The sequence below is a fragment of the Microplitis mediator genome, chromosome 5 (assembly GCF_029852145.1).
Source record: "Microplitis mediator isolate UGA2020A chromosome 5, iyMicMedi2.1, whole genome shotgun sequence".
NCBI lineage: Eukaryota > Metazoa > Arthropoda > Insecta > Hymenoptera > Braconidae > Microplitis > Microplitis mediator.
Genome location: NC_079973.1, coordinates 11,867,826 through 11,893,556, shown reverse-complemented (window position 1 = coordinate 11,893,556; position 25,731 = coordinate 11,867,826). Strand labels below are relative to the sequence as shown.

At 32.8% G+C, this 25,731-nt stretch overlaps 1 protein-coding gene and 1 long non-coding RNA gene across 2 annotated transcripts; one reads left to right on the top strand and one right to left on the bottom strand.

Moving 5' to 3' along the window:
• Positions 1-2,744: 2,744 nt before the first annotated feature.
• LOC130668831 (uncharacterized) lies at positions 2,745-18,790 on the bottom strand. The gene is made up of 2 exons (XM_057471318.1): positions 18,208-18,790; positions 2,745-3,682 (listed from the first exon to the last, which is right to left on the bottom strand). Exons 1-2 carry the CDS (start codon positions 18,788-18,790, stop codon positions 2,763-2,765), a joined length of 1,503 nt encoding a protein of 500 aa, XP_057327301.1. The 3' UTR covers positions 2,745-2,762.
• Positions 18,791-21,999: 3,209 nt separating this feature from the next.
• Positions 22,000-24,761, top strand: LOC130667936 (uncharacterized). Its single transcript, XR_008989926.1, has 3 exons — positions 22,000-22,196; positions 22,468-22,567; positions 24,519-24,761. It is a non-coding gene; the product is annotated as an uncharacterized LOC130667936 (long non-coding RNA).
• Positions 24,762-25,731: the final 970 nt, after the last annotated feature.

Below are 25,731 nucleotides of genomic sequence, written 5' to 3'. Positions count from 1 at the left end.
TATAACTGTTTAGATCTGATCAGATATGACTAGATCTGATCATGTCTGATGAATTTTTTAACTCAGATATAGTTATATCTGTTTAGATCTGATCAGATATGACTAGATCTGATCATGTCTGAGCTATTTTTCAACTCAGATATAGTTATATCTGTGTAGATCTGATCAGATATGACTAGATCTGTTCATGTCTGATGAATTTTTCAACCCAGATATAGTTATATCTGTTTAGATCTGATCAGATATGACTAGATCTGATTATATCTCAAATCCCATATCTAACCAGATATAAATAGATCTGATCAGATATAATTAGATCTGACCAGATATAATTATATCTGGTCAGATCTAATCCGTTTTTCCCGGGGAAGAGCTTGAAAATGTATTCACAACAATTTTTTAGATCAAAAACATAACTTTTTGCAAATATAACTATTAATGATAATAATATAGATTTATAAATTAATTTTATTTTCCTTGATAATTGAAACATGCTAATGCGCTTTCGTAAGAAGAAGTCACAAGAATTTTTATGGTTTTTAATGCCAAAATATTTTTCGATTTTATCCCGTGAATACCAAAAATTTCTTGACGTTTCAAGAGTAATTTTATTACTTTTATTCAATATTATAAATAATCATGCAAGAATACTTAAAAAAATGAAGTTGTCAAACTACACTCAAAAAATAATAACTAGCTGCTAACGATCTTTTCCCTAAGAGCTAGTGCGGTGTATTTTCAACTCGGTGTGAGTGTTATCTTCCACATCGTTCTGTGTTATTAGCTCAAAACTCATACATCGTCCGATCATAAGATCTGTAGTTAAAAATTACCCAATATCTGTTTTTATTATTAAAGTGAATGTATACTTTGTATATGAACATAGAGTTTAATTAGACTTAGTTGGCGATTCATGTCGTAAAATATGTTTTTCATCTATTAAAGGAAGAACTTAAACTTGACTTGCTTTTGTCTTGCTAGACTTGCTTTATTTTCAATTTTTAAAATAACGTCAATAAGTTATCTTTTTGCCCCGGGAGTTCTCTGCTGGCTGCTTTACTTCTATCATAAATCCTAAACCGTTATATAGGAGAGAAAAAGTACGAAGAAAATAGTAATAATTAGATATTTTTCCTTTTGTGAATCTTAAAATATATTTCCAAAAACGATTATTAACAACTTTTTTTTTTTTTTTTACTGGAAAGAAATGATGAAAATTCTTCAGTGATACAATAATTGGTGAAAAATTTTCAGACACAATAAATACCTTGACAGTAAAAAAAGCTTAATTCAATAATGTACCATTTTTAATATCAAATAATAATATCTCTTACAATATCTTACAATACTTATGAATAACTAAAATTTAGAAGTGGTTTCTAGAAAATATAAGGAATCCTTATTCTTTAAGTAGGAGGGGGGGGGGGGTTAGTGTCTGTCGAGAGTTATATTTGCAGATTCCCACCCAGAGAAAAAAATATCGTGACCAGCACAATACAGTACACAGGCTGCTATAGTCTACTGTTCTTCCTAGATGTGTCACAGACTATTCATCAGGAAAATATAAAAAAAAAAATTTGAAATATCCTTAGCAGATCTGATTTACGGTAAATTGCCGTATTTTATCGTAAAACATCGTATTATACTGTAAATTTTATGCATTGTACGGTAATTTCCGGCAAATTGTGGCAGTTTACCGTAAAAATATGAGCCTTAACGGCAAAATTGTGGTAATTTACGGTAAAATGGGGTGATTTACGGTAAACCGTACTTACTTGCGGTAGAATGTAGTAAATTACAGCAATTTGCGGTGATTTGTGGAATTTTCACCGTAACACAGTGAAGCACTTACTGTAAAATGCCAAAATTTTTCAGTAAATCTGCACATTTACGATAAAATACTGCAATATTACTGCACTTTTACTGAAAAATACCGTGTGACTGCTGTAAATTTACGTCCAATTGCCAGATTTCACCCTAAAATACCGTATTAGACTGTGAATTTTACGCATTGTACGGTAATTTTCGGCTAATTGCGGTAATTTACCGTATAAATATAGTCGTTCCGGTGATACTATAATAACTTACGGTAAAACATAGTTAATTACGGTAGAATACAGTAAATTACAACAATTACCCGTGATGTGTGGCATTTTTACCGTAACACGGTAATGTACTTCACTGTGTTACTGTAAAATGCCGAAATTTTGCAGTAAATCTGCACATTTACAATGAAATACCGCAACGTTACCGTACTTTAACTGAAAAATAACGCGTGACTGCTGTTAATTTACAGTGACTTACCGTACCTTTACCGTAAAATATCACAATCACCAATACAATACCGTAAAATACCTATGTCACCATAAAATTCCGTATTTTGCCAGAATTCTTAAAAATACCGTTAATTACGACAATTTACGGTAATTTACCGTAGATCGGATCTACTAGGGATCTAACGATGCACACTTTAATCTCTCTTGTAGTATTTTGAATTATAAATTTACTTTTATTAACTACTAAGTCGCGTATCCTTTTTAACTTATGGATAAAATAGTTCAACAATTACTGTAATACAAAAAAAAAAACTAGTTCAATTCTATTTAATTTTAAATTTTTATAATATAAAAATGCTCTGTTAGACAAAATACGTAAAGCTACGATTAAAATAAATTGCAAACTTTTTTTTAACTTATGGTTTTATAAATAAATTTATATTTACAATTTAAACAATGAAGTAATAGGGTAAAAAAATACAGTCACTACAAATTCGTTAAGTTCGTGGTTTCTAAGTCAGTATCGCGTACGGCATCATCAGTGTCGATGGTTTTTTCAATATCCGTTGATTCCGAATGATAAGTATTTGACCATAATGGAAAATCAGGGGGTATCGATGAAGGGTAATCTTGAAATCCATTAGTATTTTCAAGGAGATTTCCGTAGTTATTTCGGTGGTGGTAATTCATAGTTCCGGGGTGAGATGTAGAGTAATTATTATTTATGTAGGAGTTTGCTGAACCATACCATGCATATTCTTGGTATTGATAAATTTCTGTTCTCCCATAATCTTTGAAACACTCATTGCGTTCAACAGATGAATTCGACTTTGAAACTTGTTGCTCGTTATTTTGCTCACTTAATTGTTGTGTTTGATAAATGACTCGATAATCTGGCACGTCCATTGCGTTTTGTTTTTCAGTAATGCTAGGAAATACTTGCCGTCGATTATTGTGATTAACAAAGTCATTAAAACTCGCAATTCGGTCGTAACTTTGATGAACTGATGGAGTATACACTGGAGGTGAAGTGTATAAATAGCTCTCTGAATTAGAATAATACTCGAGTTTTTGATCATTTTGAGAAGGCAAAATATTTCGCAATGAAGTTGACGATGAATGATCAATCAATTCTTGTTTTGTTTCAGACTTCATTTCAGTTTTAACTGATTTTATTGGGTTACCTTCAGGCTTTACGGAAGTCTGCTCCTTTTTAAACTTCATTCGACGATTTTGAAACCATATTTTGATTTGTCTCTCTGTTAGTGACAAGGCCGCTGCCATCTCAATCCGCCGGGGTCGACATAAATAACGCCCACAAAGAAATTCTTTTTCAAGCTCAAATAATTGGGCACTTGAATATGCAGTTCTTGACCTTTTACCACTGCTTTGTTTGCGCTGATTACCTAGAAATTAACGAAAATTTCGCAATCAAATAATTATATTTTGTAAGCTTAAATTTATCATGGTGTAAAAAATGAGATTATCCTTCGTGTCTCGTACTTCGAGATTACGAAGGTAGTACCACTACTTTCATGTCTTTGACCACAAATTTAGAGCTTAAAATTAATAAAATACCGCGCCTATCGACTACCGTGGCGCCGCCTTGCTGCTGTTTGCTCATTCGTTTCTTTTGTGTCGGACAGACCACACGTTTAGAGAAAATAATAAATATTTTTTTGAGTATATTTCGTTTTAAGTAAAGTGTAGAATTATAATGGGACATCACAAGAAGAGATCAAGGAGTCGTGATCGCTCCAGTGAAAGAACATCGAAGAGAATCCGTAAACTAGAGGATCAGATGGGCGTAATTGCGGCGAGCTTGGATGTTATACAACAGGCCATTTTGGGACGAGATGCTTTGACGCCGGAGTTGCCGGAGACGCACGAGTTAGATTTGCTAAATAATGAAGGTAATTACAAAATTTTCATGGATAAATATAAGCACGAGATGCGATGATTTTTCCATTATTAATCCTTCATGCCCGAGAGGCTGACTACGATTTTCGTATGTTATGAAAGGTCATAAAAATTATATCTGTTATGCGAGTACACTGTTTTACCCGAGAGGTAAAATAAAACTCATATGATAATCAGGCTTTACCTGGAAGGTAAAGTAGAGATTTTATTACTCTGTTTAATCCGAGAGATTAAATTGGAGTATTGTAAACAAACTAACCTTGTCATCTGTCAATTATTGAATAAACAGATTCGAAGTTAAATACTTATGAATAAGGAGCAAGTCAAATTAAAACAAATTATTTGTGATTTTTAAATCCTTATAATTTGTTTTTTCACTCTAGGTACCGCTGACCAAACAGATGACCCCGGATTGACAAATCAAGGTACTCAGCCACCAGGGACTCAGGTTGTCCCAGAAACTCAAACTAAAGTTCCAGAAGATGGAAATACGAAGGAAAATGATGCTCCGGTAGATAATACTGCCAAAGCAGCTGTGTTGACATCCGAGGTGGCTAAGGAGCCGGAATCGGAGACACCCTGGGAGTTAGATGAAAACGGCCTTCGCATATTTGGTGAAGAACCTGTAGGAAATGAGCCTGAGTTAATTTTGCATTCGAGTATATCGAATCGTTGGAAGAAATATCTCTCTGACGGCCTGAAAAAAGAGGTTAAGGATTCATTGTTGGATAAATATCCAAGAAAAGGGAAGTTATCGTTTGAGCCTCCGATTTTGAATGAAGAAGTGACTGTGAATCTGAAAGACTCGGCCTTGAAGAGAGACAAATATTTCTGTTTAACTCAAAAGCTAGCAGGTTCAGCTCTATCAGCTTTAGCACCTGTCATTGAATCCCTGGTGCCATCTAAGGAACCAGAAAATGTTGGAAGGCTGGAAAAAGTTTGGGATGCAGCGAAGTTACTGATCGAGATCCACAGATCTCAGACAGTAGCTCGAAAAGCATGTATTTTGCCTACGCTGTCTAAACAGTGGGCTACAGCACTAGAAAAAAGGACAACCGATAGTTATCTATTCGGTGAGAAATTGGTGGATAAGGTCAAGGAGATCAAGGCGATTGGGAAAGTAGGTGATGAAATGAAGCCTTCTTTGCCAAAGAAGACTTTTGCGCCACCAAATCCTTTAAACTGGAAGAGCTCGTCGAGCCAGAGGAAGCCGGTGTCTCAGGCGAGCGGAAAAATCTCAATACCGAAAAAACCACCGACTTCCAAGTTCCAGTCGAAACAATCGACATATCCCAAGTCGAATCAATATCGACACCAGAACAATCGCTCCCAGAACCACTAATCTCACAGGACAGTGTAAGTATTTTTGCGGGCCGTTTAAGGTACTTTTTGAAGGCTTGGGAATCAATCACTAGTGATGAATTTGTCATCCAATGTGTAAAAGGGTACAAAATTCCTTTTAAATCTATTCCTGTACAAAATTGTTTACCACCGACTAGATTATGGTCAAAACAAGAAGTTATAAATATCCAATCAGAAATTAATCGTTTGTTATCAATAGGTGCAATTGTTGAAGTCGAAGAGGTCTCGGATCAATTTATTTCACCATTTTTTCTTGTTCCCAAATCTGATGGGCAACAAAGATTCATTTTAAACCTAAAAGAACTGAATACTTTTATTGACACGGAGCATTTCAAGCTCGAGGATCTTAGATCCGCGTGTAATTTACTGGAACATGGTATTTTTATGGGCACAATCGATCTCAAGGACGCATATTTCTTGATTCCAGTATGCGAAATTCATCGTAAGTTCTTAAGATTCACAATTAATGGCAAGATTTATGAATTCATCTGTTTACCTTTTGGGTTATGTACATGCCCTTTGACTTTTACTAAGCTCTTGAAACCTGTGATAAACTATCTTCGGTTAAAGGGATTCCTCTCGATCGTATATTTAGATGATTTTTTATGCTTAGGTGATTCGATTGAGGAATGCAGTGAAAACCTTTGGCAAACTATCAAGTTACTAGAGTCATTGGGATTTATCGTAAATTTTGAGAAGTCTAACTTAGAACCTGGAACAAAATGTAAATATTTAGGGTTTATTCTAAATTCATCCGCGATGAGGGTTGAGCTTCCACAAGATAAAAAGATCTTGATGCAGTTACAGATCGAGAATCTAAAGAAGAAAAAGACGATTAAAATCCGTGATTTTGCCAAAGTTGTTGGTTCAATAGTAGCTTGCTGTCCAGCAGTGGAGTATAGTCTGCTACACTGCAGGCTTTTTGAGAGAGCTAAGGTTCAAGCCTTGAGTAAGAGTGGCGGTTGTTTCGAGGCCTCTATGGAGATACCGAGGTTTACCCTGGTAGATTGGGATTGGTGGCTGAAAGTTTTGCCAAACGCTAGTAAGAAGATAAGAAACAGTCAGTATGAGATGATAATTTATTCAGATGCCTCGTTGACTGGATGGGGTGCTTTTTGTGGCGGTGAAAGCGCCAATGGGTTATGGAGCAAAGAGGAGAGAATTCTCCATATAAATCATTTGGAACTTAAGGCTGCCTTATTAGCCTTGAAATGTTTTGTTACTGAGTTACGTGGCATAAATATATTGTTGATGGTTGACAATACGACGACGATGGCTTACATTAATAGGATGGGCGGTGTCCGATATTCTGATCTTCATAAATTGGCATGTGAGTTTTGGAACTGGTGTGAAAGCCGTCAGTTATGGGTTCACGCAACGTACATTCCCTCAAAAGAAAATGTTGAGGCAGATTATTCGTCGAGGATTGATAACTCTGATACAGAGTGGGAATTGGCAGACTATGCATTTACAGAAATTATTAAAATTTTTAATGAGCCAGAGATCGATTTGTTCGCTTCACGGATTAATGCTAAATGTTCGGTATACTGTTCTTGGAAAAGAGATCCGGATGCTTTTGTTTTTGATGCATTTACGATTGATTGGTCTGATTGGATATTTTATGCCTTCCCCCCATTCTCAGTAATAGCTAAAGTAGTTAAAAAAATTAAAGATGATAAGGCAGAGGGGATTTTAGTAGTACCCTATTGGCCTACTCAGGTTTGGTTCCCAGCCTTCATGAAATTATTAAAGGGAAATTGGGTGAAGTTCGAAGCAGATCCTAATTTACTTGTTTCTCCTTCTAGATCCCACAAACACCCGCTGGCAGCGAAGCTTACCCTGGTTGCCGCGAAGTTATCAGCAAAGCATTGTTGATCAAGGGTACGCCGATGGAAGCGATTAACATCTCTTTAGCTTCTTTGGAAGAATCGACCTTGAAACAATACAATGGTACTTTGAAACTTTGGTGGCAATGGAATAAGCAGGTCAATGAAAATCCATATGTGGGATCGGTGGAGAAGATTCTCAAGTTTTTGTCAGAGAGATTTAGTGACGGCGTTGGGCATAGTGCGTTGAACTCTGCTAGAGCTGCGCTTTCGTTACTATCAAATGAAGATATTACTAACAATAGATTGATAAGTCGTTTTATTAAAGGGTCATCCAAGATAAGACCCAGTCTGCCTAAGTATGACTCGACTTGGGATGTGGATCCGGTGTTAAAGAAGCTAGCGACATGGTTCCCGCTAAGTGAGTTGTCCTTGAAGAAATTGACAGAGAAGCTCGTAGTTCTTCTAGCCTTAGGAACTGCCCACCGTTCTCAAACGTTAGCTCTGATTAATATCTCGAATATCATGATTTTGGAGTCAAGAATCGAAATCCGTATTCCAGACAAGATAAAGACTTCTCGACCAGGAGCTTCACAACCAGTCCTGAAGTTCCCATTTTTCTTAAACAAGCCAGAATTGTGCATCGGTAAAACCTTGATCCAATATTTAGCTGTGACAAAAAGTCTTCGAGGTAATATTGATTCGCTTTTTATCTCCGTGCATAAACCACACAAAGGAGTTAAAAGTGAAACAATCAGTCGCTGGATAAGAGCGACGTTAGAGCAATTAGGCGTCGATAAGAGGTTCACAGCGCATTCCACGCGACACGCGTCAACATCAAAGGCATACGAGAGAGGTGTGCGCATTGAGGAAATTAAAAAAGTAGCTGGTTGGTCCCGGGAGTCAAAAGTATTTGCTAAGTTCTACCATCAGCCAATTATTACTGAAAGCAATAATTTTGTGGAGTCCGTGTTATCATCGAGTACAAATGGATGATTACACCACATTAATATAAAAATAACTAAGAATATTAATGACTCATTTTTTATTTTACGATTGTAATAGTTAATAAATAACATTTTGTTCAGAAAAATATTTGCTCTGAAAAGCTACCTTCGTAATCTCGAAGTACGAGACACGAAGGATAATTGAAAGATTAAACGAGCCTGCCGAAGGCAGGCGAGGTTTGATCACAATTATCCGAGTGTCTCGTACGAGAGATTCCCACCCGAATATTAGGTAATACTTCCCAACCCTTGTAGGTAAAATAAAAAATGCAATAGCTTTATACGAATGAGCAAACAGCAGCAAGGCGGCGCCACGGTAGTCGATAGGCGCGGTATTTTATTAATTTTAAGCTCTAAATTTGTGGTCAAAGACATGAAAGTAGTGGTACTACCTTCGTAATCTCTCGTACGAGACACTCGGATAATTGTGATCAAACCTCGCCTGCCTTCGGCAGGCTCGTTTAATCTTTCAATTCTTTAGGTAAAAATAAATTTTTATCTTAATTAACTATTGATAAAACATAAGAACCGTTTTAATAATGTCGACCAAATTTCAAATGTACAAAATAAATTCTCAGATTAAAGAAAAAAAAGGTATTTGTTGACAATAGCGACTCCACGCATTTTCCAAAGTTCCAAGTGCTCACACATCAAAGATCTATAATTAATCTTTTTCCACGTGTTCTGCTACACGGCGGAAAGAATTTTCTGTATGTATTTGTGTGACTTTTTTTCGGCTTGGTTTAGCAAGTCAAAAGTAATGTGAATGACTATCGTGCTCAAAGTAAAGACGAATAAGTTGAAACTAAGATGAAAAACGTTCAAAAAGTTGAAAAAAATTAAATTGAAGTCGTAAAAGTCGAGATCTTATCAAAAAATCGTCGGCAAATCAATAACTTCGAAAGAAAATAAAGCGAATCGACCCTGAATCAAGTTTTATTTTTGACCCGGGAAGGCCTAGCGAATGACAACTGGCTCAAAGCTCAGCCAATTGTCAGCATTGGCAATTCCTATACCTGGGGCGCTCGAAATCTTTCCAAGGTCACTTGAAAATGACTTTACCTTATTCTGAACAATATGAAGACGTAATTACACTTTAAGCGCTAATCTTCCTTGGCAAATTTAATCAAACGCAACATATTGTCACCGAAAGTGTTACTTGCGGAGTTTACTTAAATGTAATGTTGGGACTCGTCAGGTTTGCACTAATAAGGCAAACCTTATATTAACCTGACAAGGTCCGTATGGCACTTCAGGCAAATCAGGAAAAAATTCTAGTCGAGTATAATATTCCAATATGATTATAGAATTTATGACTATGTGACTATGGAAACTATTCCCATGAATATGTCAAAACTTTCGTGTTATAAGAAAGAAGAATTAGGATATGAGGAGATTAGGTAGGATAAGAAAGGAACCTTCTCAATGAAAAGTTTATAAATAAATTGAGATAAATATGGATAGTCCGAACTGGGAATCAAACCTAAACCATGTCAGTTACGTGCAGAATGCTCTTCCAGTTGAGCTATCCGAGCTTAGGCCATATTCCGTTTAATTTATCTATATCCATTGAGCCACACCGTCCATCGTACGGTAGCATTTTTGGAATAATTAAATAAAGTTGTTAATCAAGAAAGTAGTTTTTAATGTACACATAAATTCAAGAATATATACGTGAAGCGTTCCACACTTTCGTGTTGAGAGGAAGTAGAATCCTTTCGATTGGCCCGAATAATTGAGAAATTCCTAAGAAAAGGAATATAATTTCTTGATTAAATTTTTCTTAAGGATATTTTGCCTACAGACATTTTGACGTACAGCTATTTTATCAGCGAATACACTAAAAAAAATAATCGCTAGCTGCTAACGATTTTTTAACTTCCCGCTAAGAAAATCGACGATTTTCGAAAATTTGGGAAGTTATTGTTATCACCCCGATTCGCGAAAATCGAAATTTCATCAGATGTCGACGGTTTGAGGTCCTAGGAAGCTATTCTGACTATTTTCAGAATGATGCCCGAGTGTCTGTATGTATGTATGTGTGTATGTGTGTGTGTGTATGTATGTGTGTGACCGGTCTATAACTTTTTAACTAATAAACTGATTTGAATGGTTAAGGCGGCAATCGAAAGAGCATGTTGGCCATCAACTTTTCTGAAAATTTTAGATCATTTGATCGAGTAGACTCGAAAATATTGGCGAATTACGGAAAAAAAAATTTTTTTTTTTTTAGTTTTTTATTGATTTCTTAGAAACGACTTGAACGATTGACTTTAAAATCTAATCAGCTCTAGAACTCACTAAAACGCGTCGATTGCCGCCTTAGCTATCTCAATCGGATAATTCGTTCGAGAGTTATCGCGGGCAAAAGAAATGGTAAAAAACGGTTTTTTGCGAATATCTTCGAAACAACTAAACCAAACAATTTCAAGATTTTATCAGCTCTAGAACTCAATACAATACGCCAGTTGCCACCTCAACCATCAAAATCGGTCAATTCGTTCCTGCGAAATCGTGGGAGAAAGAAATGCTAAAATCGGTTTTTTTCGAAAACAATGGCACACAAAAGTATTTTCGAGCTCGCAGAGCTCGAAAACAGCGAGAAGTTTTGGGGTTGGCCCGCAGGGTCAACCGATAGACAGATTTTTTCTTTAGCAGCTAGCGCTTTAAATCGTTAGCTACAAGCGATTATTTCGCTAGCTGCTAGCGATTTTCTCTTTAGCAGCTAGTGATTTTTAATCGTTAGCTGGAAGTGATTTTTTCGCTAGCTGCTAACGATTTTTTTGCTAGTAGCTTGGACAGTGTACTTTTAACTCAGTGTTATTAGCTATATATATATATATATATATAGCGAAAAAATCGTTAGCAGCTAGCGAAAAAATCGCTTCCAACAAGCGATTTTTAATCGCTGCCTGCTAGCGAAAAAAACGCTAGTGGCTAGCGAAAAAATCGCTTGCAGCTAACGATTAAAAATCGCTAGCTGCTAAAGAAAAAATCGCTAGCAGCTAGCGATTATTTTTTTCAGTGTATGTAGTCGCAACAATGCTGATATAATAGTTCACAAAAATCAGACATTAGTTAAATAAAGTACCCGAGTCAAAAAAAAAATTCTATAGTCTTCAAAAGCATCATTCCTTTGACGTTTTAATTGCCGCCCAGAAAATAATTCTACTTTAGTACTCAAAATCCTCAATGTGAACTATGAGGTCTAAATGCGAATAATTTATAGATTTTGAATTATAAGTGAGACCTCAAAATTCTCAACGAATAAAAAGTTATAGTTCGGACTTTGAAAAATTTTAGATAGAAAAGGGCGGGGAGAGAATACGTCGAATGAGACTTTTGAGGTTCAAATGCAGATGAAATTGTTCCTGTATGTTTTGAGTATTTTGAGGCTCTAATCTAGATTATGTTATTCCAGTTTAGTCCTCAAGGTGGTGAAATTGATCGTAACTACTACTTTGAGGACTAAACTAGGATAACTTTCTATACTGTTCTCAATCTTAGAATTCGAAATTGATCTCCAAAAACCTCATTGAGAACTTTGAGACTTAAATCCGAATTTGTTTCTTGACTCGTTTTTGACTGTATATAGTGCATTGCACTTGTCTCCGGTACATACTAAGAACTCGCTGACGCTCGTGCGTGCGCACCTATGACTCGTGCTAAAAGCATTACGTTTTCCGTATAAAGACTGACCTAGTCCACTCGCTATGCAATTTACTAATATGTTATAGGCAAGGAGAAACATAATTTTTTGTTTTTCTAATTTTTCTTTTTTTCACATGTGGTTCGATTTCATAATAAATACGAAGCTATCAGACGATATTTATTATTAGTTATATAACTATGTCCATAAATACATTTTTATTTTTATTTTAACATTTTGTACAAATATGAGATTGGAAATAAATTTATCAAAAATCATAAATATTGCATCGAACAAACTTTATAAATTATTAGGGTGTTGATTATCGATGTAGATCAAAGTATTAGTTTACGATGGTATTCAATTAGTTGAAGCAAATGGAATATTTTTGTTATCTTTAAAATGTTATTGATAACGAGTATGATCGGCCCAATTTAAAAAAAATAAAATAAAAGTTGATAGTGACACAGAAAATAAAAAATAGAATACTAGTTTTTAATTTTTTTTCTTTAAATTGTCAATGACAAAGATTGACTTGACGATAGCGAGTGGATTTGTTTTTTTTAATGATTTTTCTACTAGAATGTATCACTAAAACCTTGAATAAAAAATATATCGATATGTATGTATCCAATTATATTAAGGGTCTCCTTACACCGTAAAAAATTAGGAGTGAATTCGGATTTTATGTAAATCCGAATTCATTCCGTCACTCGTAGTTCCGGAGTTTAAAAAAATTACTCCGCATGCGCAGTAAACAGGGAGTTTGTCTTTTCAGCGGAGTGGTTTCGGAGTGTCTTGATTTTTTTTCGGAGTGAATTTCTCTTTGAAGGAATCAAATAAACAAACGGTCATCTGCTCCACATTAACTTCAGACTTAAACTGCGTTCACTCCGAAAATTTTTTACAGTTTAACTAATTAATTAATAATTGATTGATGACTGTAATAAAACACTCATCAACATTAATAAACATGAAAATGTCATTAATTAATTTTTTGTTTTGTTTTTTTCAGAAAATTAAATTATTTTTCCTGATAATATTTTATATATATTTTAAAAATTTTTCTAAAAAAAGAAGTTATCGAACATTTATTCTTTTGATTTATTACAAAATTTAATTTCAATTATCATTCAATAGACGACGAATCTACAGTTAGATGTGTGTTCGCTCATTTCCCCGAGGGTATTAAGCATCAGTAATTCGTTGTCTTCTAATCTTATCACAAGTTCGCTTCAGGCATTTCAACGATTTCGTCATTATCTAAGTAAAGTGTAAGAATTTAAAATCAGAACAATAGAAAATATTTTTTAGTTTTACATGTAAAATTATCAATATTTAAAATTTCGTTAATTTTTAATATATTGTTAACATTGAAAACATAGGGAGAGCGCGGCTCAACGGCCCCCCTCAAAAATATCGTAAAAATTTGTTTTTCCATTTTCGGTCAAATCATGATACCTCTGATGTTTTAAAGATATTTTAAGCTGATTTACGATATCTGGGGCAAAATGGATCACCGAAAAGAAATTTGCTACAGAAAAATTTTTTTTTTTCTAAACTAAAATGGATTTGAAAAATTTATTGATTAAAGCTCTTTTAGGTCAACAGATTATATTGTGGTTAAAATCAAACAATAAAAATTTCAATAAATCTGGTTACATCAGCTAAATAAATTTTTTTTCTACTAAATTTGAAGTCCATGGGATTTTAAAGGTACGGAAATAGTATATTTGTGGTTGAAATCTTTTTGTTCAATAAAAAAAAAAAAAACAATTTTTTTAAGCTTTTTTTGGGCAGAGTGGGGGGGGGGCGTCGTGCCCCAGAAAAAAAAATTTTTTTTTTGAGTTTTGGTCAAACCTTAATGAATTTGCTTGAGAAAAGACTAAATTAGGTTGACCTATAGATTAAAAGCCATAAAAAATAATTACCGGATTAAGGGGGCCGTCGTACCCCGGTCTCTCCTACTGCTTTTAGTTCTATATTTTTTAGATAAAATTGTTATTATTTTTAATGTTTCTTTTTTTTTTTTTATAAATAAATAGAAAATTTTTTTGAAACTGTTAATGATCTTTGATCCGTTTTTTAATTTACAAATTACTTAATGATTGGGGAGAGATGTTAAAATGTTTTTACTTTAATGAATCAACATTTCAATCCGATCAGTATTGGAGACAATTATTAATTTAAAAAAAAAAAATTTTTATGACTACACGACAATTAAACTTTCTAAAAAAAAAATAGATCTAAGTATACCATACATTTAAAAATAGTATTTTAAAAATAGTGGAAACGTAAATAAAATATAGAACCAAAATTATTTGGTCGCATTAGCTCAAATAAATTTTACAATGTTAAAGTACATTTTTATCAAATTTAATCACGTGAGACTGAAGAGTGCATGTTATTGAGTTTTATTATCTTCTTATCATTTATTGATTCCATCGTATGTTATAGAGCTGAATATAATTTTTTTGTTTAATTCTAGTTTTGTTAAATTTAGGAAAAAATAAATTTTCATCTACTATTTTTATTTCCAAGCAAAACTATCGAAACGTTTAAGGATGGAGACAAAACTGTGATGTTATGGACTAGATTTACGACAGAATATCGGATTATTCAAGCTTGATGTAGGTCGGGCGGTACTTAAGGAAATACTAAGTTTTCGGGAACTCATATTCGTTAAATCTTTTTTTTTTAACTTCCCGCTAAGAAAATCGACGATTTTCGAAAAATTTGGGAAGTTATTGTATTCATCCCGATTTGCGAAAGTCGAAATTTCATCAGATGTCGACGTTTTGAGATCCTAGGAAGCTATTCTGACTAATTTCAAGATGATGTCCGAGTGTATGTATGTATGTATGTACGTACGTACGTATGTAAATACCTGTATCTTTTGAACAGATGAACCGATTTTGAACTTTAAGGTGTCATTCGACGCGGATTGTCAATATCGAAGCCGTGAGAAAATTGAGCTTGATCGGTAGGGCTCGTTCAGAGATATTCCAAAAATAAAATTTTTTAAAACTGTTTTCTTTGGATAACTTTTAATGTGCTAGATGGATTGATTCCAAAATGGACTGGGCTCTAGAGCTTTATAAGCTGCGTCGAATGCCACCTCAACTATCGAAATCGGTTCATTCGTTCAAGAGATATCTTTGGAGAAAAAATGGTGAAAAACGTTTTTTTTTTCGAAAACAACAGCATACAAAAGTATTTTCGAGCTCGAAGAGCTTGAAAATGTATTCACAATAATGTTTTCGAGGTTCTTGAGCTCGAAAACAGCGGGAAGTTTTGGGGCTGGCCCGCAGGGTCAACTGACAGACCGATTTTTTAATGATACTTAGAGAAAATAAAAAAAATTTCTGGAATTTAAATGAATTTTATTAAATTAAATTTTTTGATAGGTAATTTACATGAAGAAAAATTACATTTTACATCATTATTGGATGCAAAGAGAAAAAAAAATTTTGTATAGTTTTTATCATAAATTTGATTTTAAAAACGAGCAACCTGCAGTTACTACGTAACTGCCTGAATATCACTCGTAAATTTATAAAATACGCAGAAAAAAAGGATTTCTTGCCGCAAAAAAGTTTGCACCAAGAAATTTTATGCACTATCAATTAAATACAAAAATTGTCTTGGGGCGAGAAAAGATTTTTTTGGTCGAGAAATAATTCCTTGCACCAAGTAATTTTTTCTAGTTTTAAATGAATTTTTGTTTTCAATTCACAATGCAAAAAATTTCTTGGTGTAAGTAAAAATTTTCTTTAGGCCAGTAAAGATTTTTTGTGTCAATAAATCATTTTTTTTTCTATGCACACTTTTTTGGCTTTGAGAAGCTTCCTAAAACCAAAAGGGAGTATAAAAACCTGTCATCTTGGAATGAGTAACGCGATATAAATAATATAGCTATAGGGGAGGGTGGGGCGAGCGGCCCCCCTAAGCCAATTATTACTTTTTGTGGCTTTCAACCATAAGATCACTTTACTTTTGTCCAATCCGAACAAATTTATGGACATTTTGCCAAAATTCTGAAAAAAAAATTTTTTTTTGTGGGGCAGAGTGGCCCCCCTCCAAAAAAAATGATAAAAATTTTTTTTTTTCTTTTTTTTTTTTTTTTAAATTGTTTTCATCATTAAGGATGTATTTCTTTCTCTTGACAACTATTTTTGGTTTCATATTACTCGAAAAAAATTTTTTAAGGTGTAATAAATCGTTCACTCTCGATTACCTTAATTACTAATTGTTATTTAATAAAAAAAAAATAAATCTATAGTTTTACTTTATTTCAAAAATTTATCAACTAAAAAAAAATTTTTTTTTTTATATATTTTTAGTGACCAGTTTTGCCTCGTACATGGAGAAACGGCCGAAAAATATGAAAAAATAATTTTCTCGGAAGTTACGGCTGGTCTATTTTGCCCCAGGTGTTATGCGTAGGGCTAGAAATGTGGAATTATAATAATTTTTTTTTAATTTGACTATAAAAATATGAATAAATCACTTTTTCAAAATTTTGGGCTTGTCCATTTTGCCCCAAATGTCATGCGTAGGGATAAAAATGCGCAAACATATCGGATTTATAGTAATTAGGCGAAAAAAAAAAAAATTTTTTTTTTATCAAAATTTCAGGGGGGGCCGCTCTACCCCACCCTTCCCTATATTCAGGGACATTCAGTCATATTTCGTGACGGAATAATTAAAGTATTAATTTATTTAAAGAAAATAAATACGATCGTCTTTTTTCTCGCGTAATTTAAATGCAATTCGAATGATTGATGAATCTATTTATCTCAATACTTGGCAATTAAAAAGAGTTTCAAGTATGAAAAGGCACAAATTCAAGTTAAGACCTATCTAATGATACCAATTTCAATAACATATACTAATTCTATCATATGGATATGGCGGAAACAAAATCTTCCTCATTCTCTTAATAATATAGATTAATTACACTTTCAAATTATAAAAATTGTAGATATTTTCGTGTTGATTATTAGAATACATCTCGAGTAATTTGACACTGAGAGTTCGTTTATTGTAAATTGATAAGAGAAAAAAATCAAATTGATTTCATATTATATTTTACAAAAACAAAATCCTTCGAAAACAGTTAAAACAAACCAAAATGATGCTCAATCATATTTACAAGAGATTCTCGAATGATTAAAAAAACAAAAATTTTTCTACAGTTCTGGGGTACCTCATTCCTTCTAGTCCATTCGCCGCTATTATTATGGCTGTATGTAAAATCAAGTCGATTAGTTTTTCAACGAGTATTTTTGTAATTTGATGCGAGGAAACCGATTTTGATAATTAAAAAGTCCTACAGTTGTCCAGTTTTTTGTTATAAACAATTTAATTGTTTAAACTTAAATTACGAGAAAACTATAATTGATAGCTCTTAAATAATGACAAAATTAGCTACCTTGCATCAAAATACACAAATAATGCCTGAATCATCTTTCGTCTATCTCTATTATTTATTAAGATAGCTTTTTAAAAAATACAAACTTTTTGCCAAGTCCGTTTGGCTAAAAATTGCGCACGCATCCACAGCCAGTAAAAAGTTTGTATTTTTTAAGAAGTTATGTCTTAATAAATAACAGAGATGACGAAAGATGATTCAGGCATTATTTGTGTATTTTGATGCAAGGAAGCTAATTTTGTCATTATTTAAGAGCTATCAATTATAGTTTTCTTGAAATACTCGTTGAAAAATCTAATCGACCTGATTTTGCATATAGTCATATGAATAGTGGCGAAAAGACTACTCCCCCTCTTACCCGTTTTACCCTTCCATCCCCTACTAAGCATAGATTTTTTTAAAACTTCATTACCTTCTTCACGTTTGATTTTTTTTTTATTTTTAAATGCCTTTGGTCTCAAATGAATATGTATGACATAATTTGGTAACGAATAATAATTTATAATGTTTCTATGATGATTAGACATTCAGATTTTCAGACTTGTGTTCTAGTGAAATCAAAATGATCAATATCTTTTGCGACAGATAATTGATATTGTTTTTATGCATAATTAGTACATTAATACCGATCGATGTACTCATGGATGCATCAGAAGCTCATAAAATTATTTTTAGTACGCAATTGTATGTCATTTCGATAAATAAATATTTTGTTTCATTTCATGACTCTCACCTCTATGAACAGACATCAGACGTTGATGATTGGATTGTGAAAATACTGGATGGCTTTGCACTTCTGGTTTCATTTGCCACCTTTTGATTCTAGATTGATTTTGAATGTTCTGCTGATGTTGAAACTGCTGTGGCTGCTGATAATGCATATGATGACTGATACCCGAATGTTCATATTGTTCTGATGTTTGTTGTTGGTGTTGCTGGTATGACTGGCCATCTTGGGAAAATATTTCCGAATTCAAAGCATCTTTTTCAAAGTTATTTTTCTCAACCGTTGTATTTTCTCGGCGGCTATTTTGAAATGAGATCCCATTTGGATAACTAGAATACTCATGAGAGCTTGATTCTTGAGACTCGGATGATTCCGCGCTCTCAGGTGAAAAGGTATAAATAGGATTCGCTTCTGGATTGTAGTTTTGGTTTATTGTCGTTCGGAATTCGTCTAACGTCAATTGGTTTTCTTTAGTGCCATTGTCTTTCCGTTTTAAACCGGTGTCAAAAATTCTTTCAGACGCATTATCACATAAATTTCTAGATGAACCGTTCAAAGTTATGTTGTCTCCTGACATCGTAAGAGTCATAGTATGCCAGTTTATAAGTCATCGAAAAACTACTTCAATAATCTAGTGCAGAAGACTATCAGCTTAAAGGATGATAACGACTGTATTCAAAAATAACATCGATCTTAATCTAGGATTTTCCTGGGCAATTTTGATGATTTTTACGTCAATGTTCCAACACTACTACACTTTTGATGATATTAACATTATTACGGCCTTACATAAAAAACGACTATAGGATAAAACTCTTCTACACAACAAAGTATATATTTGCTTAGTAATCAATTTCATATGAAATTCAAATGTATATTCAATTAAGCACTGTCCGTCTTGTACACTTAAAATATCGATGAAAAATGTCTTATGAAAGATCGATTATAACTAAAATTGATTCTCACACACTTTGATTTGAACACATAAAACAATTTTGTGGACTTCCATGTTCGGCTTGTACTCGATAACGATGTATTACTGACAATACCAAGTTACAATAGAGTCATTAAAGCATCTATCAGTTATACTGCCGTTACACGTATCAGATTTTACTGTTGCCTCGAGCGATGCTCGTAAATTTTCTGGCAATACCGATATTATTTCATTCAATAAAAAATTATATAACTTTTTTATTTGCACTGCAAATCCAAGTGTTTAACTTAGTGATTTAAAATAAAACACGTTAAAGTTGTATGCAACTTAAACGTTTAGAAATAAAACGGTATATGTGTGTAAATAATTGTATGAATCACTACAAGTGTTTACGAGGTTCACGTAAAACATTTAGGTGTTGTATCTAAAAACGTTTTGTCCGTTTACGGATAAAAACGCGTCGATCCGTTTAAGTGTAGAACGCTTACTGTTAAATTATAAGCGTTTAAAAGAACATTGAGTGTTTTAAAGTAAAACAGATATTCTTAAATTAAACACTTTTTGAGGAAAAACGTTTATTCTATAAAACATTTAAGTCATAAACGCTTAAATTCTATAAAACACCTTGAAAAATTTAATTAATTTGGATAAATTAATGTAACTAACAATAAACTGGTGACGAATACAGCCACAGTTAAATAATTTACCTAACGAGGATCAAAAATTTGAAAACAAGCGCAGATACAAATAAATATTTCGATTTAATTAAATTATTTTTAAATCACAACAATAGAAAGTAATAATTATAATTTTTAGTTTCATTTGTACTACTAAGTATGAAATAATTCATTTATTTTGATTTTGTTTTTCACAGAAAAAATTTAAAGTAAAACTAAAGATTCATTACAACACATTCTTAAATTGATAAAAAATTTTAATGTAAATAAAATTCAACAAATTTCATTTTCAAGAGCATTTTTGAAAATATAATATGCTGCTTTCAACTCGGTTATTTACTTTAGATTATATTGTCATTTTTATTTGAAATAAAAAATGTATACAAAGTAAATTATATATAAACATCTAAGATATAGAAACACGGAAAAAAAATGGTGCTGCAACAGGACACATCCTGTGAGAGCAACGGGATAAAATCCTGTTGCAGCAACAGGATTTTCATGTTACAGCAACAGGACAAGTCTTATGAGAGCAACAGGAAAAAATCCTGTTGCAGCAACAGGATTTTTCGTGCTCTCTAAACATGAATTAGTGGAAATTTCATTAATTATGTTAGTGAAGTAGTATTCACTTCATAATGAGTGTATTTAAATAACAAATTAGTGAATTAGTGAAACTGTTATTCACTTCTTAATTGATGAATTTCACAATTTCACTAGTAACTTTAACTAACAAATAATTGAACACTTTACTAGATGTAAATATAATTAATAATTATGGTACTATTTTTAAAAATTTTTAAAATAAACTTTCAAAATAAAAAAAAAATAGAAATACAGAACAATAATATATTTATATGAAGAGTACGTCAATCATAACATCACGGATTTTGTATTTCTTCATCAGTTATTGTTTGGTATCATAACGAATATACTATTTACACTCACGCGATCACATGCGTAGGTCAGCGCAGTGGAGAGCATCAAAGACTTTAAATCGGAAGGATGCAGGTTCGAGCCCAGCAGTCACCGGAATTTTTTCTTCAATCAAAATCATGTATACTTCCTCTAAGTAATGATTCTAATGCATTAATCATATTTCGGATCTAATTACAAGTGTCTTATATTTTTTTCGCAATCTAATATTTTTTTTCACCGATGAAATCAGTGGATTCGCATATTCACTTTTCAATTTAGTGGATCCTCATATTCACTTATCAAATCAGTGAATTCCAATATTCACATATTCATTTAGTGAATATTCACTAATTCTGCGTGGTACAATTGTAGCATTGACAATTAGTGAATATTCACTTGAAATTAATAACAAATCACTAATTCATATTTAGAGAGTGAAATCAATAAAATCAGGAACAAGTTTCATGTACCAATCTTTTTGTCAGTATAGTAAAATTTCAAAATTTGAAAAAAAATTAGGTTGGGAAAAAAATTCCACTTTTAAAATTAAAATTTTTTAACTTCCCGCTAATAAAATTGTAAATTTTCAAAAATTCGGGAAGTTATTGGTTTCGGTCCGATTTACGAAAATCGAATTTCCATAAGATGTCGACGTTTTGAGGTCCTAGGAAGCTATTCTGACTAATTTCAAGATGATGTCCGAGTGTATGTATGTACGTACGTACGTATGTAGATACCTGTATCTTTTGAACGGATGAACCGATTTTGAACTTTAAGGTGTCATTCGACGCGGCTTGTCAATATCTTGAAGCCGTGAGAAAATTGAGCTTGAGCGGTAGGGCTCGTTCGGAGATATTCCAAAAATAAAATTTTTGGAAAAAAGTTTAAAAAGTTGAAAAATATTAAATTTAAGTCGAAAAAGTTGAGATCTTATCAAAAAATCGTCGTTAAATCGATAACTTCAAAAGAAAATAAGGCGAAGCGAGCCTGAATCAAGTTTTATTTTTGACCCGGGGGCATAACGGAAATGCAACACATTAATTTTATTATCACGCATAATTTTTATTATTTCGTATCATAGCTGGTCCGCAGGGTCAACCGATTCGCAGATGTTTTTCCTCGAAGAAATGATTGAATCTATCTATGAAGATATCTGAGGCTATCGGTCAAGGATTTACGATAACTTACTAAGAATCAAAGCAAAAAGTATGATGAATACAATAATGATGGAAAATTTACTCTGTCAGCAACGTTTCAAAACATATCAATGGTTATACAATCAATGGTCGGTAGTGATTATTCGTCATAATTTAATTTTTCGACTATTGAACTGAAGATCGAATCTCTCGATTGTGTAACTGAGGATGAAGAGTTTTCAGCAAAATTACAATAAATAGCACAATTTGACAGCAAATAATTCATACTCTTGTGTTCGACTGACTAATACTTAGATCGTTATTAAATACGTAAGATAATTATTTCAAAAATTTTTAGAATATCTGAAAATAATATTCGAGACTTTTGTTAATTTTATAAAATTTAACTTTTTTCTCAAAATGTATGAGAAAATTTTTGTCCTGTCTGATATCAAATTTCGTTCGAAAGACTGAATAAAAACGTATCCAAACCATTTCATAGAAATTTTGATTTTCTCAAAAAAACATAAGATTGTTTTACATAAGCTTGATAGTATAACCAGAATATTTTATGTAAATAATAATTTTGCTATTTTTTCAGAATCAGAACCAAAATGTCGAAAACACCTTTATTATTATTATCAATTTTCTTAATGATTGGTCTCTATACGAGTGCAGTTGAAGGATGTGCGGGCGGTTGGGTAAGTAAACTTTGATTGGTTACGTGAAACTTAAAAAAAACCTACAAGCCAATTTTTAACTTCCCGCTGAGAAAATCGATTTTCAATAAATTCGGGAAGTTATTGGTTTCACCTTGATTTTCAAAAACCGGGTTTTCATCAAATGTCGACATTACAAGGTGCTAGGATGCTATTCTGACATTTTCAGAGCGATGTCTGTATGTATGTGTGTATGTATGGATGTATGTGTGTGTGTGGATGTAAACCTCTCATATCTTTTTGATGAATGAACCGATTTAGATGGTTCTTGCGGCATTTGAAAGATATCTTCTGAACTTAGATTTTCAAAAAAATTTTAGACCATTTAGTCAAATAAACTCTGAAATATTTAAGAAATACGAAAAAAAAAAAAATTTTTTTTTTCGTTTTTTTTTTATATTGTGAAAACTGTTGGATCGATCAATTCCAAAATCTATTCAGCTCTAGAACTCGAAAAATGATTTTGATTGCCACCAAGAACGTTTCAATCAGATAATCCGTTCAAAAGATATCGTCAACGAAAGAAACAGTAGAAAACTGTTTTTTGCAAATATCGTCGAAACGACTAAGCCAATCATTCACTAAATTTTATCAGCTCTAGACCTCAATAAAACGCGCCGATTGCGACCTCAACCGACTCAATCGGATAATCCGTTCGAGAGATATCGTCGACGAAAGAATGAAAAAAAATCGCTTTTTTTCGATTTTCGTGAATATTTCGGAAACTATCGAATCGATCAATTCAAAAATCTAATCAGCTCTAGAACTCGATAAAAGCCTTCGATTGCCATCTCAACCGTCTCAATCGGTTGATTCGTTCGCGGGATATCGTGGGAGAAAGAATTGGTAAAAAACGGTTTTTTCGAAAACAATAGCATACAAACGTATTTTCGAGCTCGAAGAGCTTGAAAATGTATTCACAACAATGTTCACGAGCTCAAGGAGCTCGAAAACAACGGGAAGTTTTAGGGCTGGCCCGCAGGGTCAACCGATAGACAGATTTTTTTTTCTACTAATTTCAAAAATTACTTCCATATTGAAAGTTTAATGTTTAAAATATTCGCAAGGACAATTAAAATCGTAAAATTAAGATTTTGCATACTAATTTCAAATATTCCGTGAAGGAAATGCCAGTCCCCACACGGAATAAAATAATCGGCAGCAGCTAACGATTATTTTTTAGAAGCCGCTACCGGCGATTATTTCGGTAGCTATTACCGATGTTTTGATATCAGTGTGTGTGCACACGTATTTCTGCGCGTATGCACGTACGTGTGTGAGTGAGTGCGTGAATGTCCATGTGCGTGTGCGTCCAAGTGCGTGCGTTGAGTGTGTGCGTACGAGTTTGTGTTAACGTGTGTATGCGCGTGTGCGTGCGTGTGTGCGAGCGTACGTGAGCACGCCTATGTCTACATATTTTTTTTAAGTTGACGATAAAAATATGAAAAAATCATATTAAAATTTTTCAAAAATCGAGTATCAGTCGAAAAATGATAATGCCTTTTGTTCTATGATAAAAACGAATAAAAATTGTTTTTTCTTTCTTTGCATCCAAAAATTGTGTAAAATGCGATTTTTTTTAATGTAAATTACTTGCAAAAAAATTGCGATTAATCAATTTTATTTAATATGCAGAAAATTTTTTTTTTTTCACCTTCTTAAGGAGGTACCCCATTTTGCCCGCAAAAGTGAAAATTATTTTGTTTCAACGGCAACTGAAATTTTCGTTTATTTACTTTTAATATCATCAAAAACAAAAAGATTTAGCGTGTTTGAATCCTCGAAACCTTAGTGTTTCCTTAAGTACCCCGCTTTGCCCCCCCCCCCCTTCTCCGATATATTTATTGTTTAGCCAAAGAGCAACAGAAGATCCGACTAAATATTTGTGAACATTTAAAAAATCAAGTAAATTATCATATTTTTTTTTTTCTAGTGCCATCCTCAGCAAGGTTACGAGTGTTGTGCAGGTTATCAATGTAACCATTGGTGGGTTCAAGGTAATTGCGTAACAGATGCGGAACATGATTATTTGCATAGGAGTCTAAGGCTATAAGAAGGTAGAAAGAAATGATTATGATGTATGATTTGGTAGAAACCTACAAAATATTAGCTGATAAATCCACCAAAGATGGCTCTTTGTAATAATAATAATTAAAGAACTAAACAAATTCATAAAGTTAAATTTATTATTTATTGTAATAAAATTTATCTAGTAGAGTCGAACAGAACAGCAAAAGATTCATAATTTAGTGAGCAGAGTCGACCATATTTCAACTGTGTCTATGGGAACACTTTTTTTGACCTCGGAAAGCTATGCACCTGAACATTTTCGTTAACATATTTGGTTATCTGTTATTCTTAAATTAACTTTTCATGATACCGGCATCGAAACTTAAAATTTTGGTGTCTCTACAGCTAGTCGAAACAAGTTAATTTCGGAAAATAATCGGCCACTAGTTCCCTCATCGGCGACTAGTTTCCTGATCAGGTACTAGGTCTTTGACCTTATAATTTATTTATTTATTATTAAATAGGAAAACGGCGTGCCATACTTTTCAAAATGTCAAAAAAACCAAACAATAAATTTTTTTTTTTTCCGTAAATCGGGTTAAAAACAATAACCCCGAATTTTTTGAAAATCGTCGATTTTTTTAGCGGGAAGTTAAAAAAAAAAATATCAAAATAAAGAAGGCCTTACCATAAATATTGTTTAATTAATATATATATATTTAAGTTATTTTTATTTTATTGTCAAGCTCTTAAAATCGATCGGAAGACTATTTTTTTAAGAGCTTGACATTAAAATAAAAATAACTAGAAAACAATGCGGAATTCAAAAAAAATTTATTTAAATACCTTGTAGGGAATAAAATTTTCTACAAAAAAGGTCCCGTGATATTTTGTAATCGGTCTGATAGTTTCGCCGGAAAAGTAAAAAGATCTCAAAATTTAATATGAATTCGACTTCAACCTTAAATAAGTTTTGAATAAATAGATTTATCAAAAAATGATAAGAAACTTTTTTTGTTGAGCATTCAATTACCTACAAAAACATGCCTGCCAATTATTCCTATGACGCATCGTTAGTTACTTATAAAAATCAGAATACATAAAAAAAATTTTTTCCATGTTATTCTTATGGGAAA